Source organism: Buteo buteo, chromosome 18, assembly GCF_964188355.1.
Source record: "Buteo buteo chromosome 18, bButBut1.hap1.1, whole genome shotgun sequence".
Classification (NCBI taxonomy): domain Eukaryota; kingdom Metazoa; phylum Chordata; class Aves; order Accipitriformes; family Accipitridae; genus Buteo; species Buteo buteo.
In genome coordinates, this window is record NC_134188.1 from 21138625 (window position 1) to 21161797 (window position 23173).

General features: G+C 38.7%; 1 protein-coding gene across 3 annotated transcripts in view; it reads left to right on the forward strand.

Moving 5' to 3' along the window:
* The window catches only part of GRM5 (glutamate metabotropic receptor 5), a 260365-nt gene extending 240254 nt beyond the window's left edge, over positions 1-20111 (forward strand). Inside the window, exons 8-10 of one of the 3 annotated variants that reach the window (XM_075050122.1) lie at positions 10057-10152; positions 11725-11886; positions 19289-20111. In XM_075050122.1, the coding sequence (XP_074906223.1) occupies positions 10057-10152; positions 11725-11886; positions 19289-20111 (1081 nt within the window). The remainder of the gene's footprint in view (positions 1-10056; positions 10153-11724; positions 11887-19288) is intronic. The other 2 variants (XM_075050123.1, XM_075050124.1) reach the window with 2 other exon arrangements.
* Positions 20112-23173: the final 3062 nt, after the last annotated feature.

Below are 23173 nucleotides of genomic sequence, written 5' to 3' on the forward strand. Positions count from 1 at the left end.
ACATTTATCCACAGCAACTCACAAATCTCATTGAGATTAAAGCTTAATAGCCTGGTGTGGCAGTAATGCTGTATTCCACCTGGATTTACTAGATGATGAAGTATTTCCTAAATAATTAAAAATAAACTGTGGCTGTCAAAACAAATGAACTACTCATTTGTTTTTTAATGTGTTAATTTGTCCTCTTAAGAAGTTTGTTTACCACTGTGTGATTGCAGAACTAGGCATTGCTCTGTATACATATGCAGAAGTGATAGGACTGACAGCTTTCATTCAGGAGTGGGGATCCCTTGCTCTAGTGAGCCAACACTCACCCTCAGGTGAACCATAGAATTTTTATTGTATAAATCACTGTTACTTTGTTTTATCTTACTCAACTTAGACAAAGATGCTCACAAATCTACCTAAGAATCAGGTGCCATTTGGGAACATTTTGTCTCCCTCTCAAGTGCTACACTGGTAGAGTAATGGCAGCTTGAGGGACCAAGCACCTGTCTTGCACAGGCATCAGAAAAAGCATTCAGGTGTCCAGGCTCACCTGCTGTTAAATGCTATTCCCTGTCTCCAGTGAGGAAAACATGATAAGTAAAGTAGATTTTTCCACTGGACTGGATACAGCCCTGGACCACCAGTGGCTATAATTAGTGTTTACATCAGACAGTCCCAAACTGTGCCATAATGAAATATTTTGGAAACAGGTGTCTACCATCACACTGTGTGCTCTGTTTTCTGCAAGGAACAGCTGGTTTCCCCCTTATCTGATCTCTCTCTTTCCCTCTTTATGACTGACTATATCTGTTTCATTACAATTCAAACAAGAGCTATTTTGATCCACAAAATAGGAAAAATATGCTTGGATCAGCCTAGAAGCTGCCATTCATGGTTTAAAATACACAGTCTAAATATTATATCATACATCAGCACGTCATATCTCAGCATCAAATCTTGAGATGAGTTTTTCAGAAGCCTGAATTGAAATTTCTCCAAAAACCTCACCCTTTTTTTCCTCAGGAAATTTTTCAAACACTCCTTCTAATTCTGAATCTGATTGAAATCTATTTAAAGCACTGAAAAACAAGTGAACAAAATTTTCAGGCTTGAACTAGCTTGAACAATCTTAGCTTTTAAAACTTGTTCAAGGTGTGACTACTGCTATATTGCATTATTAGGAAAGCCCCAGGAAGACATTGAATTTCCAGACAAATGGGAATCCCCATCAGAATAAACCTCTGCCACTGTTACACACACCATGCCAAGGGGCTCCAAGATGCAGCCCATGCAACTCCTCTTACCCAAATATCAAATTTTGACTGGTTGAAAGCCACATTCATGAATAAGTGGATAGATTTAAAGCCATGACCATCAAGCTATGATCAAATGTTTTTAGAATTTGTGTGTGTATTATGAGCATGAGGATTTCAGATGTAAATGTGAGAGATTCAAATTCCCTATGCCTCAGGAAGAGAAGTTGCCTGAGAGATGAAACAGGGCTGTTATTTGTCATGGAGCTTTCAGTCCTGTAAAGAAGATGGAGTACAAGAAAAACTGGGGGAGTTTTGTGGAAAGCTGAAGCTGGCTCATATTCCTCACATGTACGCCCATTGAGAAAGATACTGATCGTGAGTTTCTGCCACAGCATATTCTATTGGGACATATTTCTTACAGTACAACTGCCAATTTTGTCTTCATTTATATGCAGCTTGAACAATTTCTTTGACACATTTTGAATGATGATAAAAGAACACTACGCTTCTCCTCCAAACTAATTTTTAAAAACTTTTTACTTACCAGACTTTGTCAGGCCATGGGTTATAGGTTCATATCACAATTTTCACAACCGAAGGGCTGAGGTACTCTTGGTGATCTGGGTGGTCATACGGTACAGTAAGACTAACACTCCATCAGGTCCATTGCCTGGCAAAACAAGGGAAAACACAACTTTCCCAATCCGTAGAATAACAGTCACAGACTTCATAAAAATCATTGGTTCTGCAGTTTCTGCAGGTAGGGCACTGATTTGCTCATAGAAACATGAAACTGAATATAGAAGAGGTTGTAACCTCACGACACTGAGCTCAAGGCTGGGGTATCGCCTCTCGTACGGAGTTGTATCAGCAGCTTGTCAGTTATGCCAGCAGGGATTGCTTTCCTACCAGAGCCTGGTGGAACCATTCTGTCTTCTATAAAATAAACACTGATTGGAAAAGGCAAAAAGTTATGTTCTAGTCTGGTGAAAAGAACAATGAATTTTGATGTCAGACAATAGCAGAGGAGAGATTCCAGCCTGAGTCTCTTGTACCCCACAAGTGCCCCATCTGTCAGACTTTTATATTAGCTTTACACTAAAAGAACTTTACAATTCTGGTTTTATTTCACTGGCAAAAAAAAAGGGGCACATTATTTGAAATCCTGAAGTTTTATAGAATAGACAAATAATTTACTGGTGACTTTTAGTTTTTTAAATTAGCTCTTGTGTGCATGGAGAACTAATCAGGAGATTACCAAAGAATGTGGATCAGGAGAACTAATGCTTAAGAAGTTACATTATAGAAATGACCAGGACCATTCTTGAGCTATAGCAGTGACCAGCTTTTAGCCGTTGCTCATCTCAGTGCAATAAATCCCAGTGGAAGGTGAAAAGTGAAAGTGCTGCACAAAACAAGACCAGAGATTACTGTAAGGCAAAAGATGTCACTGAGAAATCATCATGTCCCCCAAAGTAAGTTAATTTCTACAGATGCTGTTTAAGGGCACCATCAACTACAAATTGCATGAAAGTGCTTAGATGGCTTTGTACTATGAGTCAACAGCAGAAAAGTGAGGGGTAAGCTTCTTACGTGACATAATGTCATTAGAGCAGGTAACAATTCACATGAGGTGAAGGTTTGGCTCAATGGGTATTGTTCTTATTTAAAAAAACTAAAATCTAGCCATAGTGATACAACAAGATATTATTTGTTGGCTTCATAGTCTTGCTAGAAAAGAATTTTGATGCATGCAGAAAAAAAAAATTTGACTCTTCAGAGGAAGTCATTATCATTTTGACTGATTAGTCTGCATTTATTAATGAATCAGTTCCCAAATGGATCATTCAGAGTTTTTTAATCTAATATGCTACAAAAATTTAGAGTGAGAGATTACTGAATGGTTTGAGTCCTTCATTTTTCGCTAAAAAATTTAGTCTTGGTGTCTTTTTGGACAAGCTTGATACTGTGATTAATTAAACTTCAAATATTGGGAAATGACTGAAGAATATTTTATGAAATTCAGTGAAAGGTATTAGGTCTGAAAGATTTTGATAAATTGCTGCTAAAACATTCCATCTTTATAATGAATTGATACTCTTGAATGGCCTGATTACAATGATGTTTAATTTGTGTACAGTGCTAGTGTTGTTGGTTTGTATTTTCTCTTCAACTTAAATTTAATTAAAATACTGATTCATTGATACAAATTGTTTGGCTACATTAACTGAGCACATGTATTCAAGCCTAATTTTTTTAATTATTTACATTATTAAGACAGCGTCCCCATCATTTTGAACCAAGTATCATAGCTGAACTGTGCAAATTAAATCACACTGTAAAGAGTTCCCTGCCTACTGTTACACAAATACAGTCTAAATGACAGCAAAATGCAGTCCTGCTAGTGTACTACAAAAAAAGAAAATGAAGGAACAGTGAAGAAGGGATGCTGCAGTTTGATTATTTTTTTTTTAGGTGAAGAAAGAGCTGAGGAGGAGTTTTCTAGTTTTTAACAACAGTGTCTACCCTTTTTACTTTTTTTTTTTCCATATTCAAGCCTGTCTCCCAAAATTCTGGTGACAAATAAATGTCACCATGGACTATATCAATATCGTCCTTATCAGTCATGGTGAAGATCACCCAGACAAGCCATGCAGGTTGTCTCATGTCCTTTAGCGTGTATGATGTAGATCTTGTTGCAAACTACCACCTGACCTGAGCACAGGTTTGTTTACCAAAGGAACTTCTGGTTCTTTCCAGCGCAAACTTTGATATGAACTGGCATTGTCATTAACTTGGCAAACAGAAAACTAGGACATCCACCCTCCTTCCAAGGTTCAAAGACATGAGCCAGTCTGCCACTATGGAAATACTTGTATGAATTATAACGAATTATATTTGTACTTGACTACTGAAAGTTAGTGTGGGCTGGTAGAAGAACTGGAATTTCAGCTGACTTAGCACATTTGATTACAGAAATTTTTTAATAACTGTGACTGAAATTCAAGGCAGGTATCTGTTAAAATATATAAACACAAAACTCCCTTTTAATTTGCTCTAGTTTCGATTATAGCATTATATATTGCAGTGATTATCTGGTTTGCTGCCAGTTGATGACTTATAACACAATTAGACATTGCCAAAAAAGAAATGTAAGTCATTTTACAGTCCACTATCCAATAATGAGGTAGCAGAAAAAGAAAGGTTAAAAATCTAATAAACAAGCACTAAGGATGCAAAACATTAGAAAACAAAATAGAGTTAATATATCAAATATACAGCATAACATAACAGATCCAAGTAATAAAAAGCATTGGAAAAGAGAAACTTCATTATTATAAATCAGCAAAATTGAAAAACATCATGTTAAACTCAATGCCAAGGTAAGGCATTGCAAAGCAGGCCCCCATCCATCCATTTCACAAACTTAGAGAAGTTTCTAACATTTAAAATGCTTCAGAGCAAATAAGATGCAGTTTCCCTTTTCAACATAATGAAGGAAATAATAAATAAAGTAATGAGACCTTCCTATGGCATCTATGGTTATATATACCTGAAAAAGAGAGGACAGAAGTTCAGCATAGTGAATAGAATGGATAGAACTAGAAGTCTTGTGTAAATAAGACCCTACAGTACAAAATCCTATACAATGGTTTGATCAACATTTCAGAAATGCCATTTCAGTAAGAAGGTAAATAAACATACTGGTAATATTTTGCTATTGGTCTAATCTTCCCTTGAGCCAGTATAATGTTTTGTATATCATTCCATCAAAAATGTCATTTTAATTCACCAGCTGCAATTGCATATGATTGCTTAATTAGAATAAGCTGTAAAAAAAAAAGAGAAAAAGATTATGCTGCACTTGAAAAAAAAAATGGTGAGTTTGGCTTTAAAGTAATTTTGCTTGCTGAAATTCTGCTATTAAGCAAAAAATGTTTATATGCCGATTTTTTTTTTTTCTTAAAGGAACAAAAAGTGCCATGCTTAATAATATATAATTTATTTCAGCCTTTATATAAATGGAAAAATGTCACACAATAAGCTGAGACCCCTTTAAAAGTATTCGGTGCAATGTGAGAAAATGTCAAGATAGCATGACCAATCTCACAGGACTACTTTTCAAGAACACAGCATATTTGTAGTTCAGAGCAGCCCCTACAGTAGCAACGCTAAACGTTTTTCATATTTCATTCTTTACCACTTATGCAGAAATCTTCACACACATATTGTCTTACCTAGTCTAAAGGCCAGCCTTAACTCTGCTGCTATGAAATGCAAGTTCTTCATCATTTCTTAATATCAAGACAAAGTAATATTGCAGGTGAAAAATACTACTTGTATGTAAGATCTGACAACTAAATTGTATAACTGGGTCTGGAAAGGTGGTTGGCTTTGTAACATTCAACAATTTGTCCAGTCCAAGTTCTAGGCATGAGCACATTGAAAAGACCCTGTAAGAATGATGGAAAGCAAAAAGACAGTATTTCATCAATACACTGTAAAGCTTTCTGAATTCCCTCTCCTGTCCTCCTCTAATTTCATCTTTCAGGGCCTTAAAAAAGTCTTGCTTCAGATTTATTCCAAAATAGCCAAAATGAGAGGTTTGGGGTTGAAATAATAGCTATTTCCTGCTTTGACTATTGTTAATTCGTGGGAAAAATCTTGATTCAGAAAGAGGTTTAGACACCTAATACCATTTTCAGTATCTCAGACCAAAAATTGGAATCCCATTAATTAACAAGGATCTTAGGAATTAGTCACTGCAATGCTGAACTTATGTCCCCAGTACATGATTAGCCATTGCCCTACAATGAGATTTGGCTGTACGACCGTTCTCCTCTTAAGTGTTTCTGTGGAAACATCACTTTCTCCACCCTTTCAAGATACAGTTTCATCAGGACATTACTCCTGCGTTGATTAGAGCTACTCTGTTCCTCTGGGGTTAACATTGCCAAGCACACATTTGGTGCTCAATAATTAATAACATTTCTGCATGGCACTATGAGATTGCATTTGAAATATGGATTGTTGACAGGTCTCCATCTCCAACACAGCAAATTACCTTTGCTTTGCATTGTATTAAAAACCCAAAAGATATCGTGAGATATCTTTTAGCTAGTTAAACTTTTTACTGAAAAAGGAGAGAGAAAAAAAATCTTATGTTTAAGAGTAAAAGCCAGTTTCTAATTGCTGGAATATTTTTTTCCAGAGGACAGATTATCTGAAACAACTACTTTTCTCTATTGCAAGCACTTGTCTTTTGTGTAGTCTTTCTCAACTGGTGTAGTGTGGACATTTTAACAGAACCTGTGTATTACTACCCATATTCTACACACAGATTATTTTTCAAGGATTTGACTAAATCTTTGACCAAATTATACAGAAATGTGGGCTATGGCACATCTTCTAGATCTGGCCTGCCAACATCTCCAGATAGGAGATATACTACCATATGGAACGGACTGCTGGTCAAGGCATCCAAGACCCTCTACATGGAAATTAAGAGAGAGCAGGGGCTGGAGGGACCATGAGCACACCTGGGTCTTACCCTAACATGAAGTCAGGACCACCAGGATACCAGCACCTGGTTCTAAAGTGTAGGCATAGTCTAATAAAGTCCATATCTAAAGTCTATCATCTCTTGTCAGTACAGAGGCCCACACCTTCAGTGGAAAAAACCAACGAACCAACCAACCAACCAACTAGGGATCTGCACAATAAAACTGGTTTCTACAGCATTGTAGCCGATAAGTATTGGTCTCATTCAGGATGATGATTCCCATATTCCCCCTTAATATCCCATAGCATTCATTAATTTTGGTCTAAAGGGGGAGTTTTGTTGGAAGGTGAAGAAGGCAAGGAAAAGGTCTAATAGTCCTTCAAACCCGAGCGGTCACGCTGGTGTTTCCTGCCATGTATCACCTGTACATCAAGTTCCCTAAAAGCCAAGGCAGTACAGACACGGTTTCTCTCAGCCCAGGAGTAATTTTCTTTCTCTCTACTGATCCCCTCTGGAGAGTGCAGAGCAGTGCTGTGTAGAGTGATGTGACAAAGTATTTGGCAAAGAGACAAGCACCGCAGTGATTGAATTACTGGGAATTACTTCTCAAATTTCCTGTCACTGATCAACACTTATAAAACATATTAGTATGTATCATTTAGCATTTTTCTTAAGACAAATCACACCTGTGCAAAAAAAGACACAGCCCACACCACATCCAAAGACCCCAAAGAAACACTAAAATTTACCCAAAATCTTTTCAATCCTTCAACAGAATTTAGTAGCTGCCTTTCTGCACAGAAGCAAAGTCTTCTTTCTCTTTTCTAACCAATATATAGTCCTGGAATTGACAATGAGAAAAAAAATGTATTCTTGCACATACTGTTCACACTGTAGTGTTTTATGCCTCCTCCATACACCAGCTGAAACAGCAAATTAGTTTTCACATTAGCATTTTTTATGACAACTGCAAAGAAATATTTGAGGAGTTTTTCTCTTCTCAGATTAAATCTTTTAAAGCAATCCTTTGTTTTAACAACCAGGAAGGGGACATTTTTCTAATGCAAGACATTCTGAGGCAATATCACATCCTTTGTTTGCTCTGAAAGCAGAAACCCCTTTTTAAGCAGAACTTCTCGTATGCCTTTCCAGAATGGTCACACAAAGAACGTTGCAGCTTCCATGCACTGGTTAGATGCATTTTCCACACTAGGAGGATCGATTAGAGTGTGGTCACTGTTTTCATAATTACATATATGTTTAGCACTGAATGAATGGCAGTGCAGCAGTTACTATGGTTCAAGGCTTTGAGGCATTCTGTGACAATATACTATTTCTGATGGTGTAATTTGTTCTTGAGTGGATGGAAAAACTTGAAAGGTTCATAGTAGTCTCTCCTCTGACTTTCACAGCAGTGAAATTTACGCTAATGACTGGGGAATGGGCAATCTGGGGGGTTTCTTTATCTGGGTCACATGCATCCTAACCAGGGTTCTTCAGGATGGAGTTAACAAAGACACTTACCTTTTGTTTCCTTCTGTTGGCTATTTTTTACTATCCAGCTTATTGTAAGCATTTAGATTCTCCAAATTCCTTCTCTTAGTCTTGACTTTTTCTCCGTCTGTCTTGTTGGGCATAGAGTATCTCTTTTGGTTATCGGGTCTAAATGTAACTGTGTTTCCTTCCTGCTCTTCCTAAACTCTGCTTTCTTTGATGTCTAACACCTTCACCCCAACTTTATTTCCTTTTCTTTCCTGTGAAGTTTCAACACATTCTTTTCTCTTTGCTCTTTCTCTCTGGCTACCGCAATTGAATTTGTATGATCCAGTTTGACTTCCTTTGTATTTTTCAGTGAATTTATCTACTCTCTAAGCCCCTCCACTTTTTCCTCTGCTCTAGGAATCGACTTCCATTTAATATGTATGTGTCCTGCACGAGCTTCATGCCTGTCTGGGGGCACTGCATATACCACACTCTGGATTGCCTTAAAACCTTGGTAGCCAGCCTGCAAAGCTCCTGTTGTTCCTCCTTTCAGTAAGGTTATAATTTATAAATGAAAGGACTCTGCACTGAGCACACCTCATTTTTCTCTCTCCGGTTCACTCTCAGATTCACTAAGCTTCTTCCCTGGTTGTTTATGCAATATACACTGCCTCTGAGGACCTACAACTGCATCCAAAGTTTAGCCTCACTTTGTGTGTACTCAGATTATTTCTCATTTACAGGATTGTTCTCTTGAAGGTACCTTTTGCTATTGAAATCATAATGGACAAGCAATAAATAAGTCTTTTATTCTGTAATGTTAGCAGTGTTAAAATGTACAGGCTTCCCCACAGAAGTGTGTTAAACACCCACAATGGAGCTCATAGCGTGTGGGAATGGGATATCACAAACTCTTTGAGAAGACATCTGCAGGCATTTTGCCCAAATTTTCTTGAAGCAATTAAATAGGTATTTCAACACCTAGCACAAGAATTTGTACAATTAGGGTGAAATCCACCACTGGGAAGAGAGCCAGCGTAAGACATCTTCAATGCTCACATCCCAATTAAGTGCCCAGAGAGTAAATGAAGACCAGGTCTTATCCTGGTATCCTATCCAGGGATTAATTAGATCCTCAAGTATCCAACTGTTTATCCAAGTGAATTTTTCATCTGAGTGCAAGGTATGGTATTTAAAACATTCATAGTACTGCACTGGGTGCTAGGTTTGGGGCTGATTTCACCTGACTTTATGTCTACCTCTCAGCAAGCCATCTAGCCTCCTTTTATAGCTAATGGAGAGAGGAAGACCTATTCACGACATGAACTATGAGCCTACCCAAATTTTATCCAAGCAGTTAACTAGACTTGGTGCTTGCTTTGACAAGCAGAGGAGCAAGTCTTACAGAGATGGAGGGTCAGAGAAAAACATTGTTAGGATTGAGAATGTGGCCACCAGCTGATTTTTCACTGATCCTTAATTTAAGTGTTGTTTCCCTTAAATTGTTTAGCCAAACATTGTGGTCTCACTCCAAAAAATATTAAAGGCGAAAGTTTAGCATGTTATTTATTCTCTAGAATTTTTTAGCTCGTCCCATATATAAAAAAAGAAAATGATGAGCACCTCTCCTGCATAGCCCTGTTTGCTGTAGCACAGATCTGGGGGTTTATGCAGTTATTCCACCGCCCCCACGGCTGCTTTGCACTATACCCCACCGCTGCCACAGTAGCATTCACGTGCATGGCCCTTTGCACAGCAGCTGTCACCGAAAGCTGAGCACACAATCACTTCTTTCTGTTTGCTCCTGTTGTTGTCGTGATTTATTAGGTACAAAGGCAGGAGACTGGCCCCGCACAAGTCGGAAATAGAGTGTTTCACCCCAAAAGGGAGTATGGGGAATGGTGGGAGAGCTACAATGACCAGGTAAGCAAACAGCAAGTGGCCGTAGGGCAGTGTGATATGTGTGTAAACAAGAGGAGCAGCCCTGGGACAGTGCCAGGCCAGATCCTTTGTCTGTAATTCCTGTGCATCCCATACAGTATGTTTAGAAAAGAAAAAGAAAAAAAGAAAACACATGGCCACTGCTGATTTCTATGTTCCATCTGACCGCCAAAAAAAACCTGCACCGTGTTCATTCGAGTGATTCGAACCACGTGTCCTGTGTGATGTTGTCATAATCGGGTGCTTTGGGGAGGAGAAACCTTACACCTGACTCATTAAGCCAGTAGAGCAGATGAAGAGAGGCAGCGTTCAAACTCGGAGTAAGCAGCTCCAGAACTCCTCTGGAATGGTGGTCCTGCTACGTATTAGGGGTCACATTAGGTCTAATCAAAAGAGCTTTTAAAAAGAGCAGAGAAAACCTGATTGATTAAAACATTTTCAATATGAAAATGTTGCTTCTTCTCAATCAAAATATCTTGGGGGGAAGTGCTGAGTTTTACAGTGGTTTTAAGGAAAGGTTTCAAACTCACTTTAAATAGAGTTTAGAACATCTTTTTCATAAATTTCTCCATTTAATTTAATTCACGTATTTATTTTCAATTTTGTTTTGGCCATTATATATTGAATGACATTATACATCAATGTTACAATTTTAATGAGTATCAAATACTACATTTTTTCAGTGTTACCAGGATGAGCTGTTTCAATATGGCCATTTTGAGGTTTTTGTATTGAAATATTTCAAACTATTTAATTCTGTGAAATACTTGGAGATTTCAGCTATTCATCTCATTTTGAGTCCAGTCAGATTTCCAAATGTTGAACTCTCCCATAGGACAGAAAATCTGTTTCTCCAGACATCTCCATTAATAAATTAATAAGCCACATGTGTCACCAATGGTTATAAATCTTTCAGGAAACAATACTCTTAATAAGCATTGTATCATTGTGTTACATTCTACTACAAGTTAGAAGCATTTTGTTTACGCTTTATTAAAAGATCTACTCATTCCTTATCAACGCCTGTAAGTTATTTATAAACTTATTTAGAGCACAGTATGACCAAATTATACCTTTACTTTTCCCAAGTGTTACATCACAGGTGAATTTTATCATTGCAGGAGGGTATTCAGTGAAACACTTGCACAGTGTTATGTTCCCCCTGGGTATGACAATATTCACTCATGTACAAAAGGCTATCAACTATAACGCCACATAGCACACACCTGGGGGACTCCTGCTGTTTAAGTAACATCAGGAACATTCATCGCTGACTGTTGTACGACATGTATACACGCCCGTTATTTTTTGTCAGCTGGGTTTCTGTTTCTTGTCTGTGTGTTGTCTGGATTATTTTTTTTTCCACATTGCATTGCCTTCAGTGATATTTATTCTTCATTTAAAAGCCATCTGGAGTCACTATATAAGAGAATTCTGAAGAGCAGAAAAGTACATGTAAATGTCAAAAAACTGTATTTTGTTGTACAGTGTTCAGCTCTGTTTTGCCTGGCCATATATAAACACTTGAAAAACTTCTTTTTTATATCTTCACAGTGAAGAATCTGTTTGCATTCCAGACTGTAATCGATCTGAGTCAAGTAGAGAGGAGAAAAAGGTTCCTGTTAAAGAGGATGCCCTAACAGTCAAAAAGACTGGAAACTGTGTCAGTCTAATAGTTCCACAGCAAGACTGTCAACTGCAAGACCTACTCAAACAGTTAAGAACATCTGCTGTTTAACAGAGAGTGCAATTGCATTTGATGGCTGTGTTTTGTTGTCTCCAGCCACAGTGTCCTGGCCAGTGGTCCTTGTCAAATTCCATGAGCTAAGTAGAGTTATCACTGAATAGCTTGGGAACCTCCCAGAGAGAACGTAGATGTTGCAGAAAGGCAAGTAGGTGCCATTCTCCTGTCTCAGTAAGTATCAGACCCATGCTAGAAGTCACTGGGATGAAGCGCAGATGGAAAAAGACAGATGCAGGGGTCTGACCCTTTGTGAATAACAAAAAAATCTCATCATCTCACGGGACGAAGAGGTCCCGTGATACTGACCAAATCCCACTTAAATCCTTACAGTCTAAAAATGCTATGCAATTTCATACTGGGCAGTATTGTTTAGCTTATGTTCTCAAATCCCTCATGCAATATTATTTTTGTGTTCCAACACTACTGTGGATATTTTTCACATCAGGGCCTAACTATTTCTATATATTAGTCTTACAAATGGCTTGGGATTTTTCAAGATGGAAAGCGGCATAAAAATAGCAGTAATGGGTACACTATAGGATGCTTTGTAAGGCTATTTCTGATTAAGAGAAGTTACTATGTACTGCATCACCTGTCAGCATCGTTCACATATATCTGATAAAATCAATTATGGAATGGGATGTTTTATAAGACTTTCACAAAGCAGGCATCATAACATCTTTTTTTTTAATTTCTTGCATTGTATTTGCATTTCTGATTTGATTAAATGCAACAAATAAGAAACTGCTTAATAATTCACAAGAGTAATTTTTCTGCTGGCAAGTCCCATGTGCATAAATACCTTTATAATTATTTATCAGGCATGCCAAACACCTGAAATTCCTCCAATTTTATGCTCTTTGCAGAGGATAGAATTCAAATCAATCCTTGACTCTGGAGATACAACTGGGAGAGTTAAATCTTTTTTTTTTCTTGTGTACTGCTTGTGCTCTTGATTTCAGGGTCAGGTAAACTGATGGTTCCTGTTTCTCCCAGTTTCCATTTCATACCTTTAGCAAATTATCAATGAAAAAAAAATGAGAAAACACGTTGACTAAGCAATGTTGAAAGCATCTTGAAGCTTTGTGCATTAGGAAGCAATACTCACAGTTCAAGAGGTGGCATTGTCCTCTCTCCATCCTGTGAATAGGATGCTCCACTGTAGCAGAGGTGTGCTCAGAGATGCTTGAAGTGACATTTTTCGGATGAGAAGCAAAACCCAGCACTAGCTGCCTTAATTAACAATTGCAATGAGGTCATGGTAATAGAAGAAAGAAGTTACACCTGGTATCAAAATCACTTTTGCACTTTGGGTCATGATAATAAGCGTCCTAGAACTGTTTCATTCAGATACCAGACACTTCATTTCCTATTCTAACCAGGCATGCTGCTGAAACAGCTGCCAGCATTAGCATCGCCGGTGGCTGCACTGGGAGGTCATTGGCAAAGTTTCTGTCCATCAGCTCTCTCTCACTTTGTAGTTTCTTTCATTCTTATACATTAAAGTCATTCATATAAATGTCAGCTGTGATTTTCATGAGGATAGGAGGCATCAACAGATTACAGTTCACAGAGTAATATAAATAAATGCCCCTGCTGTTGTTTACAGAAAATAACTCTGCTTGCAAAATAATTGCAAAATATGTTGTTTACTTCTAGAACTCAGGACAGGACAAAATGAACTTTTGCCCTGTATCATTCCTCTTTTGTGTTTCATTGTTATTTATCTCCATAGAACAAGCAACATGGGAATAATTTAAGCTAAATGACTTGAATGATATATCACTAGCAGGTTATTTGTGTGTGGCAGAATTGGCTTTCACCCTGGGAAACAATTACGTAGGCATGTAGAGGTTTCCTTAAAATCTAATTAAAATGAAAGGAATAGCAATGACATAAAACATTACAGTGGTAGAACTGACCTAGTTTGGACGCCTTAAGCTTCTGCGTTGAGTTTTAGCCAGTCCTCCAGCTTGTCCTGCAGTCCCAGGAGAAACTACGACTTCTTCATACAGGTATATTGGAGTTCGCCACTTCAACCACGTATTTCATTTCAATGTTTTTAGCATGTTGCAAGGCACTTGCATTCTCCCAAGGATAAAGAATTTGTGTCACTACAAGCAAAATGTATATTGATCTGAGATTGGCTTAAGTGACAAGACTAGAGAAACAAAATACACATGCACCAGTGCTTGCATGCATCACAGGCACACACACAGGTCGCCCCTTATGAAGAGTCAGCTTTTAATTAAATCTACAGGTAGCACACAAATCTTTTTCAGGCAGAGTAATTATATCATTAAGTTTTTAATAAGGTTTCATCAGAGTACTCTAAAAGAACAACAGCTTCTTACCATTTATTTTGAATAACAAGAGTTCTCCTTGCCGGAAAGTTGTATGGACTAAGTTAAGTACAGAAGTTTATCCTGCTTACCATTGCCAGCTCCTTCTGTGGATAAGAGAGAAGGACTTCTCCCTTAAAGAGAGGAGAAGACTGTCCTTAAGAAACAGGCTTGGTCTGCACAGTGTTGGAGCAATAACTTAACTACATCAGATTCTTAAAAAACAAGGTATTTCTTCAAGTTTGAATACAACACTCTACTTCAGCTATTGAAACATCTAAGCATAAGTTTGCTGCCAATTTTAGCTCAATAAAATTTAGGCCAGTGTTCTGAAAGATGAATTTTCATGCATGAACTTATAAATTAAAGAATTTTAAAACATTCCTTATTACGGTCATGTGAGGACAGGTTGCAAACAGATCATACAGGCCTCCATCAAGTTATTGTCCAATATCTGTTTTCAGTTGTATCATTTGAAATCAGGAATCAGATACTGATATTGATATGTGATAGAAAACAAAAATTCCCTTGAATACTTGTGTTAACCTCTATTGATTCCCCTTGTATTCCAGTTTTCATTGCTGAATAATGCTATGTAGATATACACTCTAAGCTTTCTTAGAAAATAATAAATTCCATCATTTAAACTCTTTTTCCTATTTCATTTAAAGATATTAACAAGAGAATAAGTGACTTATTTTCAAATTACATATGCTTTCAGTAACTGTTCCAATATTAGACCTTAGGCATTCATCATCAGAATTAATTTTAGCAACTTCAGGTAATGAATGAGAATGGCACCCTTGCTAAAATATGAGAGTTTTCAGCTGCTGTGACTGTCAATTCCTCTTCCTGTTTTTCATTTCTTCTGCATTTTAAAGGACCTCACAAAATGCATTTGCTTTAATAGCATCTGGCTAAAGAAACCCTGGTGGCAGAGCTATGCACCATGTCATAGATAATCATACCACAGAGCAAGAAATGCTGAAACCAAAACAAAGGACTAAGTGATCTATTCTAGACAGTAAGACAAAACATGTGTAAGGGGAGGGGAACATTTTTCTTAACACCTAAGTGGATAAAAAGCAGTTAATATCCCTTATGAATACAGAAAAAAGCCCTAAAGAAAACTTAAGTGACTCTAAAAAGATTAAGTAAAGGAAGAAAATGAGAAACAATACTAATTGCTATTCTGTCAGCAAGTGGACAACTGTAGAGGAAAGATCTGAAATATCAGAGACTTCAAAAGCTCTCTCATTTATACCACTTTCATTTCTTGAACATATAATATCATGGTAGGTCTAGCAGGCTGGGAAGAAGCCTAGCTATCAAAATCAAAGCAGCTTTTACTAAAGAGACTGGAGAAACTATTAGTATGACCTGTTCTAAGGAAATCCCTCTCATGTTTAAAACTGAACATAATTAACCTATACTGAAAGAAAAGAAAAATTGTGCCATGCAAAAGGTTTTGTTTTATAAAAAAAAAAAAAAAAGTATTTTGCTAACATTTTAGTTTGGAAATTATGTCAATGAATGATTGGGGTTTGCTCTTCTCCAGATACAACCTATACTCTGCTCTCTCTACTCAGTGCAGTGTGCCAGTGGAAAAGCAGAGTGGAGTAGAGAAATGTGTATTCAGCCAAACTTGCAGTGGAACTCCTTTGAGAGGTCAAAAGTGTAATTCTGCTGTTCTCATCTGAGGGAGCCAAAATCTGTTTGCAAGAAAACTCTGAAATTTCACTAACCTAAAGTTTCCTATCATCAAAGGGTCATAGCAGAGGTGGGCATAATAAATATAAACAACTCCATCAGTAGAGATCATAGCCTATGTTTCTGATCTATCTTTATTTCTATATTTTTAAATTGTGTGCATTATCGTGGTTTCCAGTTAAGTTGACAGAGTAGTAATATGCAGTTAGAGCAGAATCACAAAGTACTATCACTGGAATTTGCCTGTAACCCAGCTTCTTACCAATATATGCAAACAAGTGGTGCTCCTTTCACAGAGGTGGTATATGATTGCACACCTCAGTCCAGTGTTGACTTTGTAGTTAGAAGGTGCAGTATGATAAAGTGGATGATACATTTCTGAGATAACAATTCCAATTATTGCTGGGCAAACTACTAGGATTTTAACTACAGGGTTCATTCCTTACTGATAAATTGCTGCTTGCTTCCTATTCAGTTTTTTATATCAAGGAATTTGCAATGAATAATGGTCAAGTCTTTCAGGCTTTTGCACAAAATTTACATCAAACAGCCACTAGGTCTCCTTTAGAGCCCTAGATTCTCTGTGAGAGCCACACATAGAGCTTGATTATTCTTATTTCAGTGCAAAGGCAGTGAACGAGTGCATCAGCCAAGACTGACCCAAACCCAAACTGGGATTCAGAGGGGCTGGTGACAGCTGCTCCCCTGAAGATTTAACTGTCAGCTGCCCTTGCCCAGGGCTGGACACATCCCCGGATTTCATCCTTTTACTTTCCCCAGGCTCCTTAGCCTCCTTAATAATTGTCTTCTGAACGGTGACCAGGGAGGGACTGACATGTTCCCTTCACAACCTCTTACAATCTGACCTTCAGTCAACTGAAAATGTCTACATGCATTTAGTGCTCATGTACACACGTAAAGCCGTAGGGTTTGAACATCTGTACTAAGCCAGTGCTTGAAGTCAGGAGGGGTGCTAGAATATACCTCTTTCTTCAGGCAAGCGTTTCCATTTGCATTGGCTAATCCTTCATGTTAATGGCATTTATTTCACCTCTGTGGTAGACAGGTCTGTCACAGATCCCTCTGAGTTCTGAACTCAGCAGGAGTTAAGAGACCCCACCAGGGAGGACATCCAAGACTGGAACCGGGCCCTCTCTTTCTGCCAGATCAAAATGACAAGTGCCGGGTCATCCAGCCTCCTGGTCCAGCTCAAACTCGGCAGGAGCTGGGAGGAGGTCTCATGGTCATCATACCAGAACTAGAGGCAAGATCTCACCTGCCAAAGGGTCCAAATCCTGCTCCTGCTGCTGGCACCAAGCTCCCACTGAGTTCAGGACTTAGTATGACCAAGGAGCCAGGGCTCAGCTCAGAATCGCATGCACAGAGATGCAAAGAGTCAAAGTGATGAGTGCTACAGGTTAGTGTTTGCTTTTCCTGCTTGCTCTGATTGAGGTACAGCAAAAAGAAGGGATTGTCTGAACAGGAACATACAAGCCACCAGCTGTTCTGCCTGGCATTTTGGGGGTAGGGGCATAACAGTTAATTTCTAAGATCCAGATAACATCCTGGTGATCACTGCAGCAAAGGGGTGAGCACTTATATACTCATACAGATCATCTCCCAGTCTAGCCTGTCTTAAAATACCCACTGGTTTACATTGTGTTTGTCTACTGGATTCTGTTATGCTGCTTTTGAAGGGGAAAGCTGTTGGCATATGTTGTGTTACATGATCCATCGTAATTCCATGTAATGTAATCATGGATGTAAACCCACAAGAAGGTTTTGTTTACATGCAGCACACAACTTTTTTTTAGATGACTGGAAGAGCTATTAAACTGATAGTGCATGGCAAACCTCCACACGAAGGCTGGTATAAAGTCATCTGTGTTTAGTAAACTATGTGTCTTGCAAACTGTTTCACTGCAGGCTAACATGTGTGAGTATATCTATTTCAGGCTTAAAAAGCAAACAAACAAACAACAAATTTGTGATACTCTGCCAGGGTCTCCAATGTGGTTGTCTTTCCAAAAATCCTAAATGGCTGTAGCAAATGTTTTGGAAACCAAAGTGAATTGTTTAAAGTTCTGTTGCATTTTATATATAAATCATGCTTATTTGTATGTGGAGACTATGTTTTTCCTGTTGACATCATTTCAGAGTCATTGTCTGTTTCAGCTAATAAAAAGTATTTCTAATGGTCTTTCTTAATCCCAAGAAATACAGGTTAATGTATGTACAAACACCAGCTCATCAGCCTAAGCAAGGTGTAAAAGGAAAGGAGTGGTTTCATACTACATGTTTATAAGTGCCTTAGCTGGTTTTCCTTAGGTAGCAAGAGGAGAAAAATAAGCAACTTTGATAAAGAGGAGGTTATGATGGGATCTGAAGAGAAACTACCCTAAGAGGACTCGTTTTGCAGTAGAGTGCAGCAAAATGTTTATTGCTATCTCCAAACTCAGGTCACCATGAGGACCTGCTTGTACAGCTTGTCCATTATTTCTTTCCTACTAGGAATATAGGTTTATTCTCTGAGCTGACCTGTAATTAAAAAAGTTAAGTTCTTTGATCTAGTGGTGGCTAATTTACTAAGTACCTTGATGAAGAAGATGTCACCCATTAGAGGCATCTCTTCACCCACAACCAGCATAGCCCCTTTCTGAGTATTGCTCCAGTACTTCCAAGTACTGGGATATAAACAGATTATTTTTTTTCCAGCCATAACGGACTATGCTTCTCCATCTCCCAGTCTGCACTCCCTGCCCCATACCAGGAATCCACAGCCATCACCCTACCCCAAGCTCCTTACCACTGAATGCTCCCAGGCCAGCCTACATACCTGCCCCCTGCAACCCAGCCAGCCCAGGTCTCTCCTCTATTCCCTTCAATCCTTTACCTCCTCCTCACTCCTCCAGGCATCCCTTAGTCCCACAGCCCCCTTCCTGACACGAATCCGACAGAAGGGAAACCATCGAGCTGCTCCCTCCCCCAAGATGGACACTGCCTGTGTCCCAAGGGCAGCAACCGAGGGGTCAGTGGTGGCCGTGAACTAGCACTGAGTAGGTCACGGCTGGAGGCACAAACGGCCTGGGAAATGAGCTGGCACACTGCTCGTTTTCCTAGAACACATAGGTATAAATGACAGGTACAGATATATAGCAACAGATAGAAGTGGATGTAGATATAGATGGTATAGATACAGATGAAATAAGCCAGCTTTATGATGAATATAAGCTCTGGGACACCACATACCCATGCTATAGGTACAGCGATTACATTTTTAACTTTGATGCAAGTTACCATCTTATCTTATTTCTGTTTACAGTTCTAATGGGAAATCAGTTTCCTGGGCCCAGAATGAGAAAAGCAGCAGAGGAGCACACCTTTGGCAGCGGTTGTCGATCCACATCAACAAAAAAGAGAACCCCAATCAAACCGCAGTGATCAAGCCTTTCTCTAAAAGCACAGATAGTAGCCGACACAGTAGCAGCGCTACGTTTCCTGAGGCCAGTGCCAAAACGCTTTACGACGTTTCGGAAGCAGAAGAGCAATACCCAGCTCAGTACCGACCGCAGACTCCCTCGCCTATCAGCACCTTGAGCCACAGAACTGCCTCCGTCAGCCGAACAGAAGATGATGCCCCTACCCTCCAGTCAGAGCCTCCTCAGCGAAGTAGCTCCTCTCAAGGCTCCCTCATGGAGCAGATCAGTAGTGTGGTTACTCGCTTTACAGCCAATATCAGCGAACTGAACTCTATGATGCTTTCGACAGCCACTCCGGGGACAATGGTGGCCACTCCTCTCTGCTCTTCGTACCTGATTCCACGGGAAATCCAGCTCCCTACGACAATGACCACGTTTGCAGAGATCCAACCGCTTCCTGCCATTGAAGTCAATGGCGCTTCGCAATCAGCTAGGAAACCTTCAAATGGCAGCGTCAAAGAAGGCACTTCAGAGACCCCATCAGCCAAGCAAGACCTTGAGGAGTTGGTAGCTTTAACTCCACCTTCTCCTTTTAGAGACTCCATCGATTCTGGAAGTGCATCTCCCAGCTCTCCGGTTTCCGAATCAGCTCTCTGTATCCCGTCCTCCCCAAAGTATGACACGCTCCTCATCAGAGATTATACTCAAAGTTCTTCTTCGCTGTGAATGTAGTTCAAGACAACGTTGGATCTCAACAGCTACAAGTAGTGAGGGGACAGCCAAGCCTTCAAGATCTCCAGTGTTTACGCAGATAGAGTGAGAGGCGTTGGGTCATCTTGTGAGAAACAGAGAGGAAGAAGAGAAATTACTCGAGAAGTGGAAACATCAGATTAATTATGCCGTTTTAAAGACAAAATGACTCTTGGCAGATTATCGTGGCCTTAAAAAAACATGGGCTTTTCAGAAACACTGAATCTATTTTTGAGGGCTTATAAGGAGTCTGTTAAATCAGTTACATACCAAGTGCTTTGCTTTAGTATTACAATGAACCGTGTGTACAATATACGGGGCAGAGGGGAAACTAGATTGTAAACAACTGTACAATGGTTTGTTTGTTTACTCTGATTCCTTACCCAGAAGTGAACCTTGATCTTTTATCAAGAATAGAAGACCAAACATTGAATGTACATTTTCTAACGGACTCAAATCTGGGACCAACCTGTCAAGCTTTCTTTCTTTTTTTTCTATGAAGATCTCAAAAAGCAGTAATGTATGTTCAATAACTACCAAACTTTTTGCTGAAGCATATTGTGTCCGTGATACGTTACACGTGGATAACACTAAGCTGAGGCTTTGCAGTGAGTGACTGCAATATGGAGGGCTTTACAAGTGACTTCTCAACCTACACGTTTGTTAATGAAATTCTCTTCTATCAGTATAAAAAATTCAATTTGTTAACATTGGATTCACCTTCACATCAACAAAACCTAAGGAAGATTTCCTGACTATTTCACCATGTTGCCAACTAATAATGAAGTAGCAAAAAATATTTTCTGGAGTACTGTTTTGTAATTCCCTTATCAGGGCAAGTTGTTGAGATGAATATTCTCTTTCTAGCAGCACTATCAAGCTATATTATAGCTGCACTCCCTACTGAAATTAACACATTTTTATGGACATTCTTATGCTAACATTACCAGTTAAAATACTTATTTGGGCTCCCATAGTCTTTGCTTGTAAGGAACAGGTAAACACCCTAAGGATTTTCTCCATACTTTGAATGACAGAATTCTAGGAGACCAGTCTGGATTATGATGAATGCTAACTGTCAGTGGAAAGGTTGTCATAATCATAATTCATACATAGGAAAAAAAAAGCCTGTGTCAAAATCTGCTTAGAGGTGATTTAGCTACTCTTTAATAAGCAACAATTTTAACTTTATTTAGCTGCTGATGCCTTGCAGCTATGAACTGTGACAAAAAAAAAAAAAAAAAGAAAAATACTTTCAAAGCAATACAGAGTAAAGGTTAAAACAGAGAAGACCTAATAAGATATGAACCAACAGAGTCTTTCTTTGTTTCTTAGCAACTCACAAAAGAAGCAAGAGGATTCCTCATATTTTTTTCCTATATCAAGGTAGTACAGTTTAGTGCACTTCATACTGTCACAGCACTTTTTTAATACAGGCAGGGAAGAGTTTTAAAGTTTGAATAGAAGCTAAATAATTTTTGATAGGTGTAGTTACATAGAACTTGTAAGTCAGGCCCTAAACGCACATTGTATTGGCTCTCTCCTTCATGACATAGCTGTCCTCAGGTGCCAAACTTTTCTGGGTTTGTTTTATTTTATTTAAGGATAGTATGAAGTGGTGAGTGATGTATTTCAATTCAAAGTTAAGTTGGTGTAGCCTTATATAGAAGACAGCCTCATGGAAGGGAGCCTTGAAATAAGGCTGCTATGTTTCATTTTCAAAATCTTTAGATCTTATTTCTTTGAAGATAATAAATATTTTGTAATCAAAATTCATACCCTCTTTTCCTCCCCCATGTCCAAAATAATAAATATTTGATCAAATAAACAAACAAACAAAAGATGAAAGCACATTCACATGCTTTAGCAAAGAACATTTTCTATTCCTTTGGGAAGCTAGTTTCACCATTATGTGCTGCACCCCAATTTGCTGCTCAACAACATTAAAAAAAAAAACAAAACATGACTGAATCCAGGCTAGCACCTCACAGAGATACTCTAGTGACTTTGTACATCCTGCACAAGGCAGTGTTATCCAATAGCAGTCTGTGGGCATGCTTATTTTGCCAGGTACAGTCGTTTACTAGCTATGACTATAGCATGAACCGGCAGGTCACAAAACAGCTCTACTCCAGAAGGCAGGTAGATATACCAAGTCATGACTGTAGGTCCTTGTTGCTTTTATGTAGTTCTTGACTCTTCGCTCGACTGATTAGCGCAGACTCCGTTCTGTGCAGCTGTATGGTTTCCAGACCAGAGCTTGGTTTTGCCCTCCTGGTTCACAGTACTAGCATGTCTCATCATTCTTTAGCTGCTCAAGTCTTTAGGAGAAAGCATCTTCTTTCACAGGTTACAACCCACATTTAAGGGAAGGGCATGTCCAATCAGTCTGTGACACAAACATTCTCATTTAGGGAATCTAGACCACTTAAATGTTGTTCATGGAAGACTTATGTGGTAATATATGTTTCCCATCAGTGCAATATTGTTTTGATATATACGGAGTGTACTGAGATAGTTAATGTGAATTTCGAAGGGATTCTATTACTATCAGTTCTCTTATACTTTAAGCTGTTGACCAATGTCCTTATTAGAACATTCTCCACCTTGATCTTTCCCTAGTCTTTTAGGTTCCCAGTTCTGTAGTCTTTTCTTGTGTTGGTGGACACTTAATATTAATGTATTCCTGCTAAAATCTGTGGGCTTCACTGCACTGTGAAATAATCAACAGTGGAAATAAGGTTCATAGAGACAGACATGAAAATCTTTTCTTAAAAATAAAATTAGTAAAAAGGAGTGAGAAATAGAAACTGTCAAACTGTGACTCAGCATAAATATACCTCTTCTGCTCCCAAATTGCAATTCTGCACAATCCTGGCCACAGCTATTGCTCTGAGCTTCTTGACAACTTTCATATATAGTGTCAAGATGATATATGTATGCATGTGCATGTGCACGCATGCACACACTCGCAAAACCTTCAGTCTAACACCTGAATACATGTTTTAAGAGGCTAAACCCCTAATGTTACACAATCC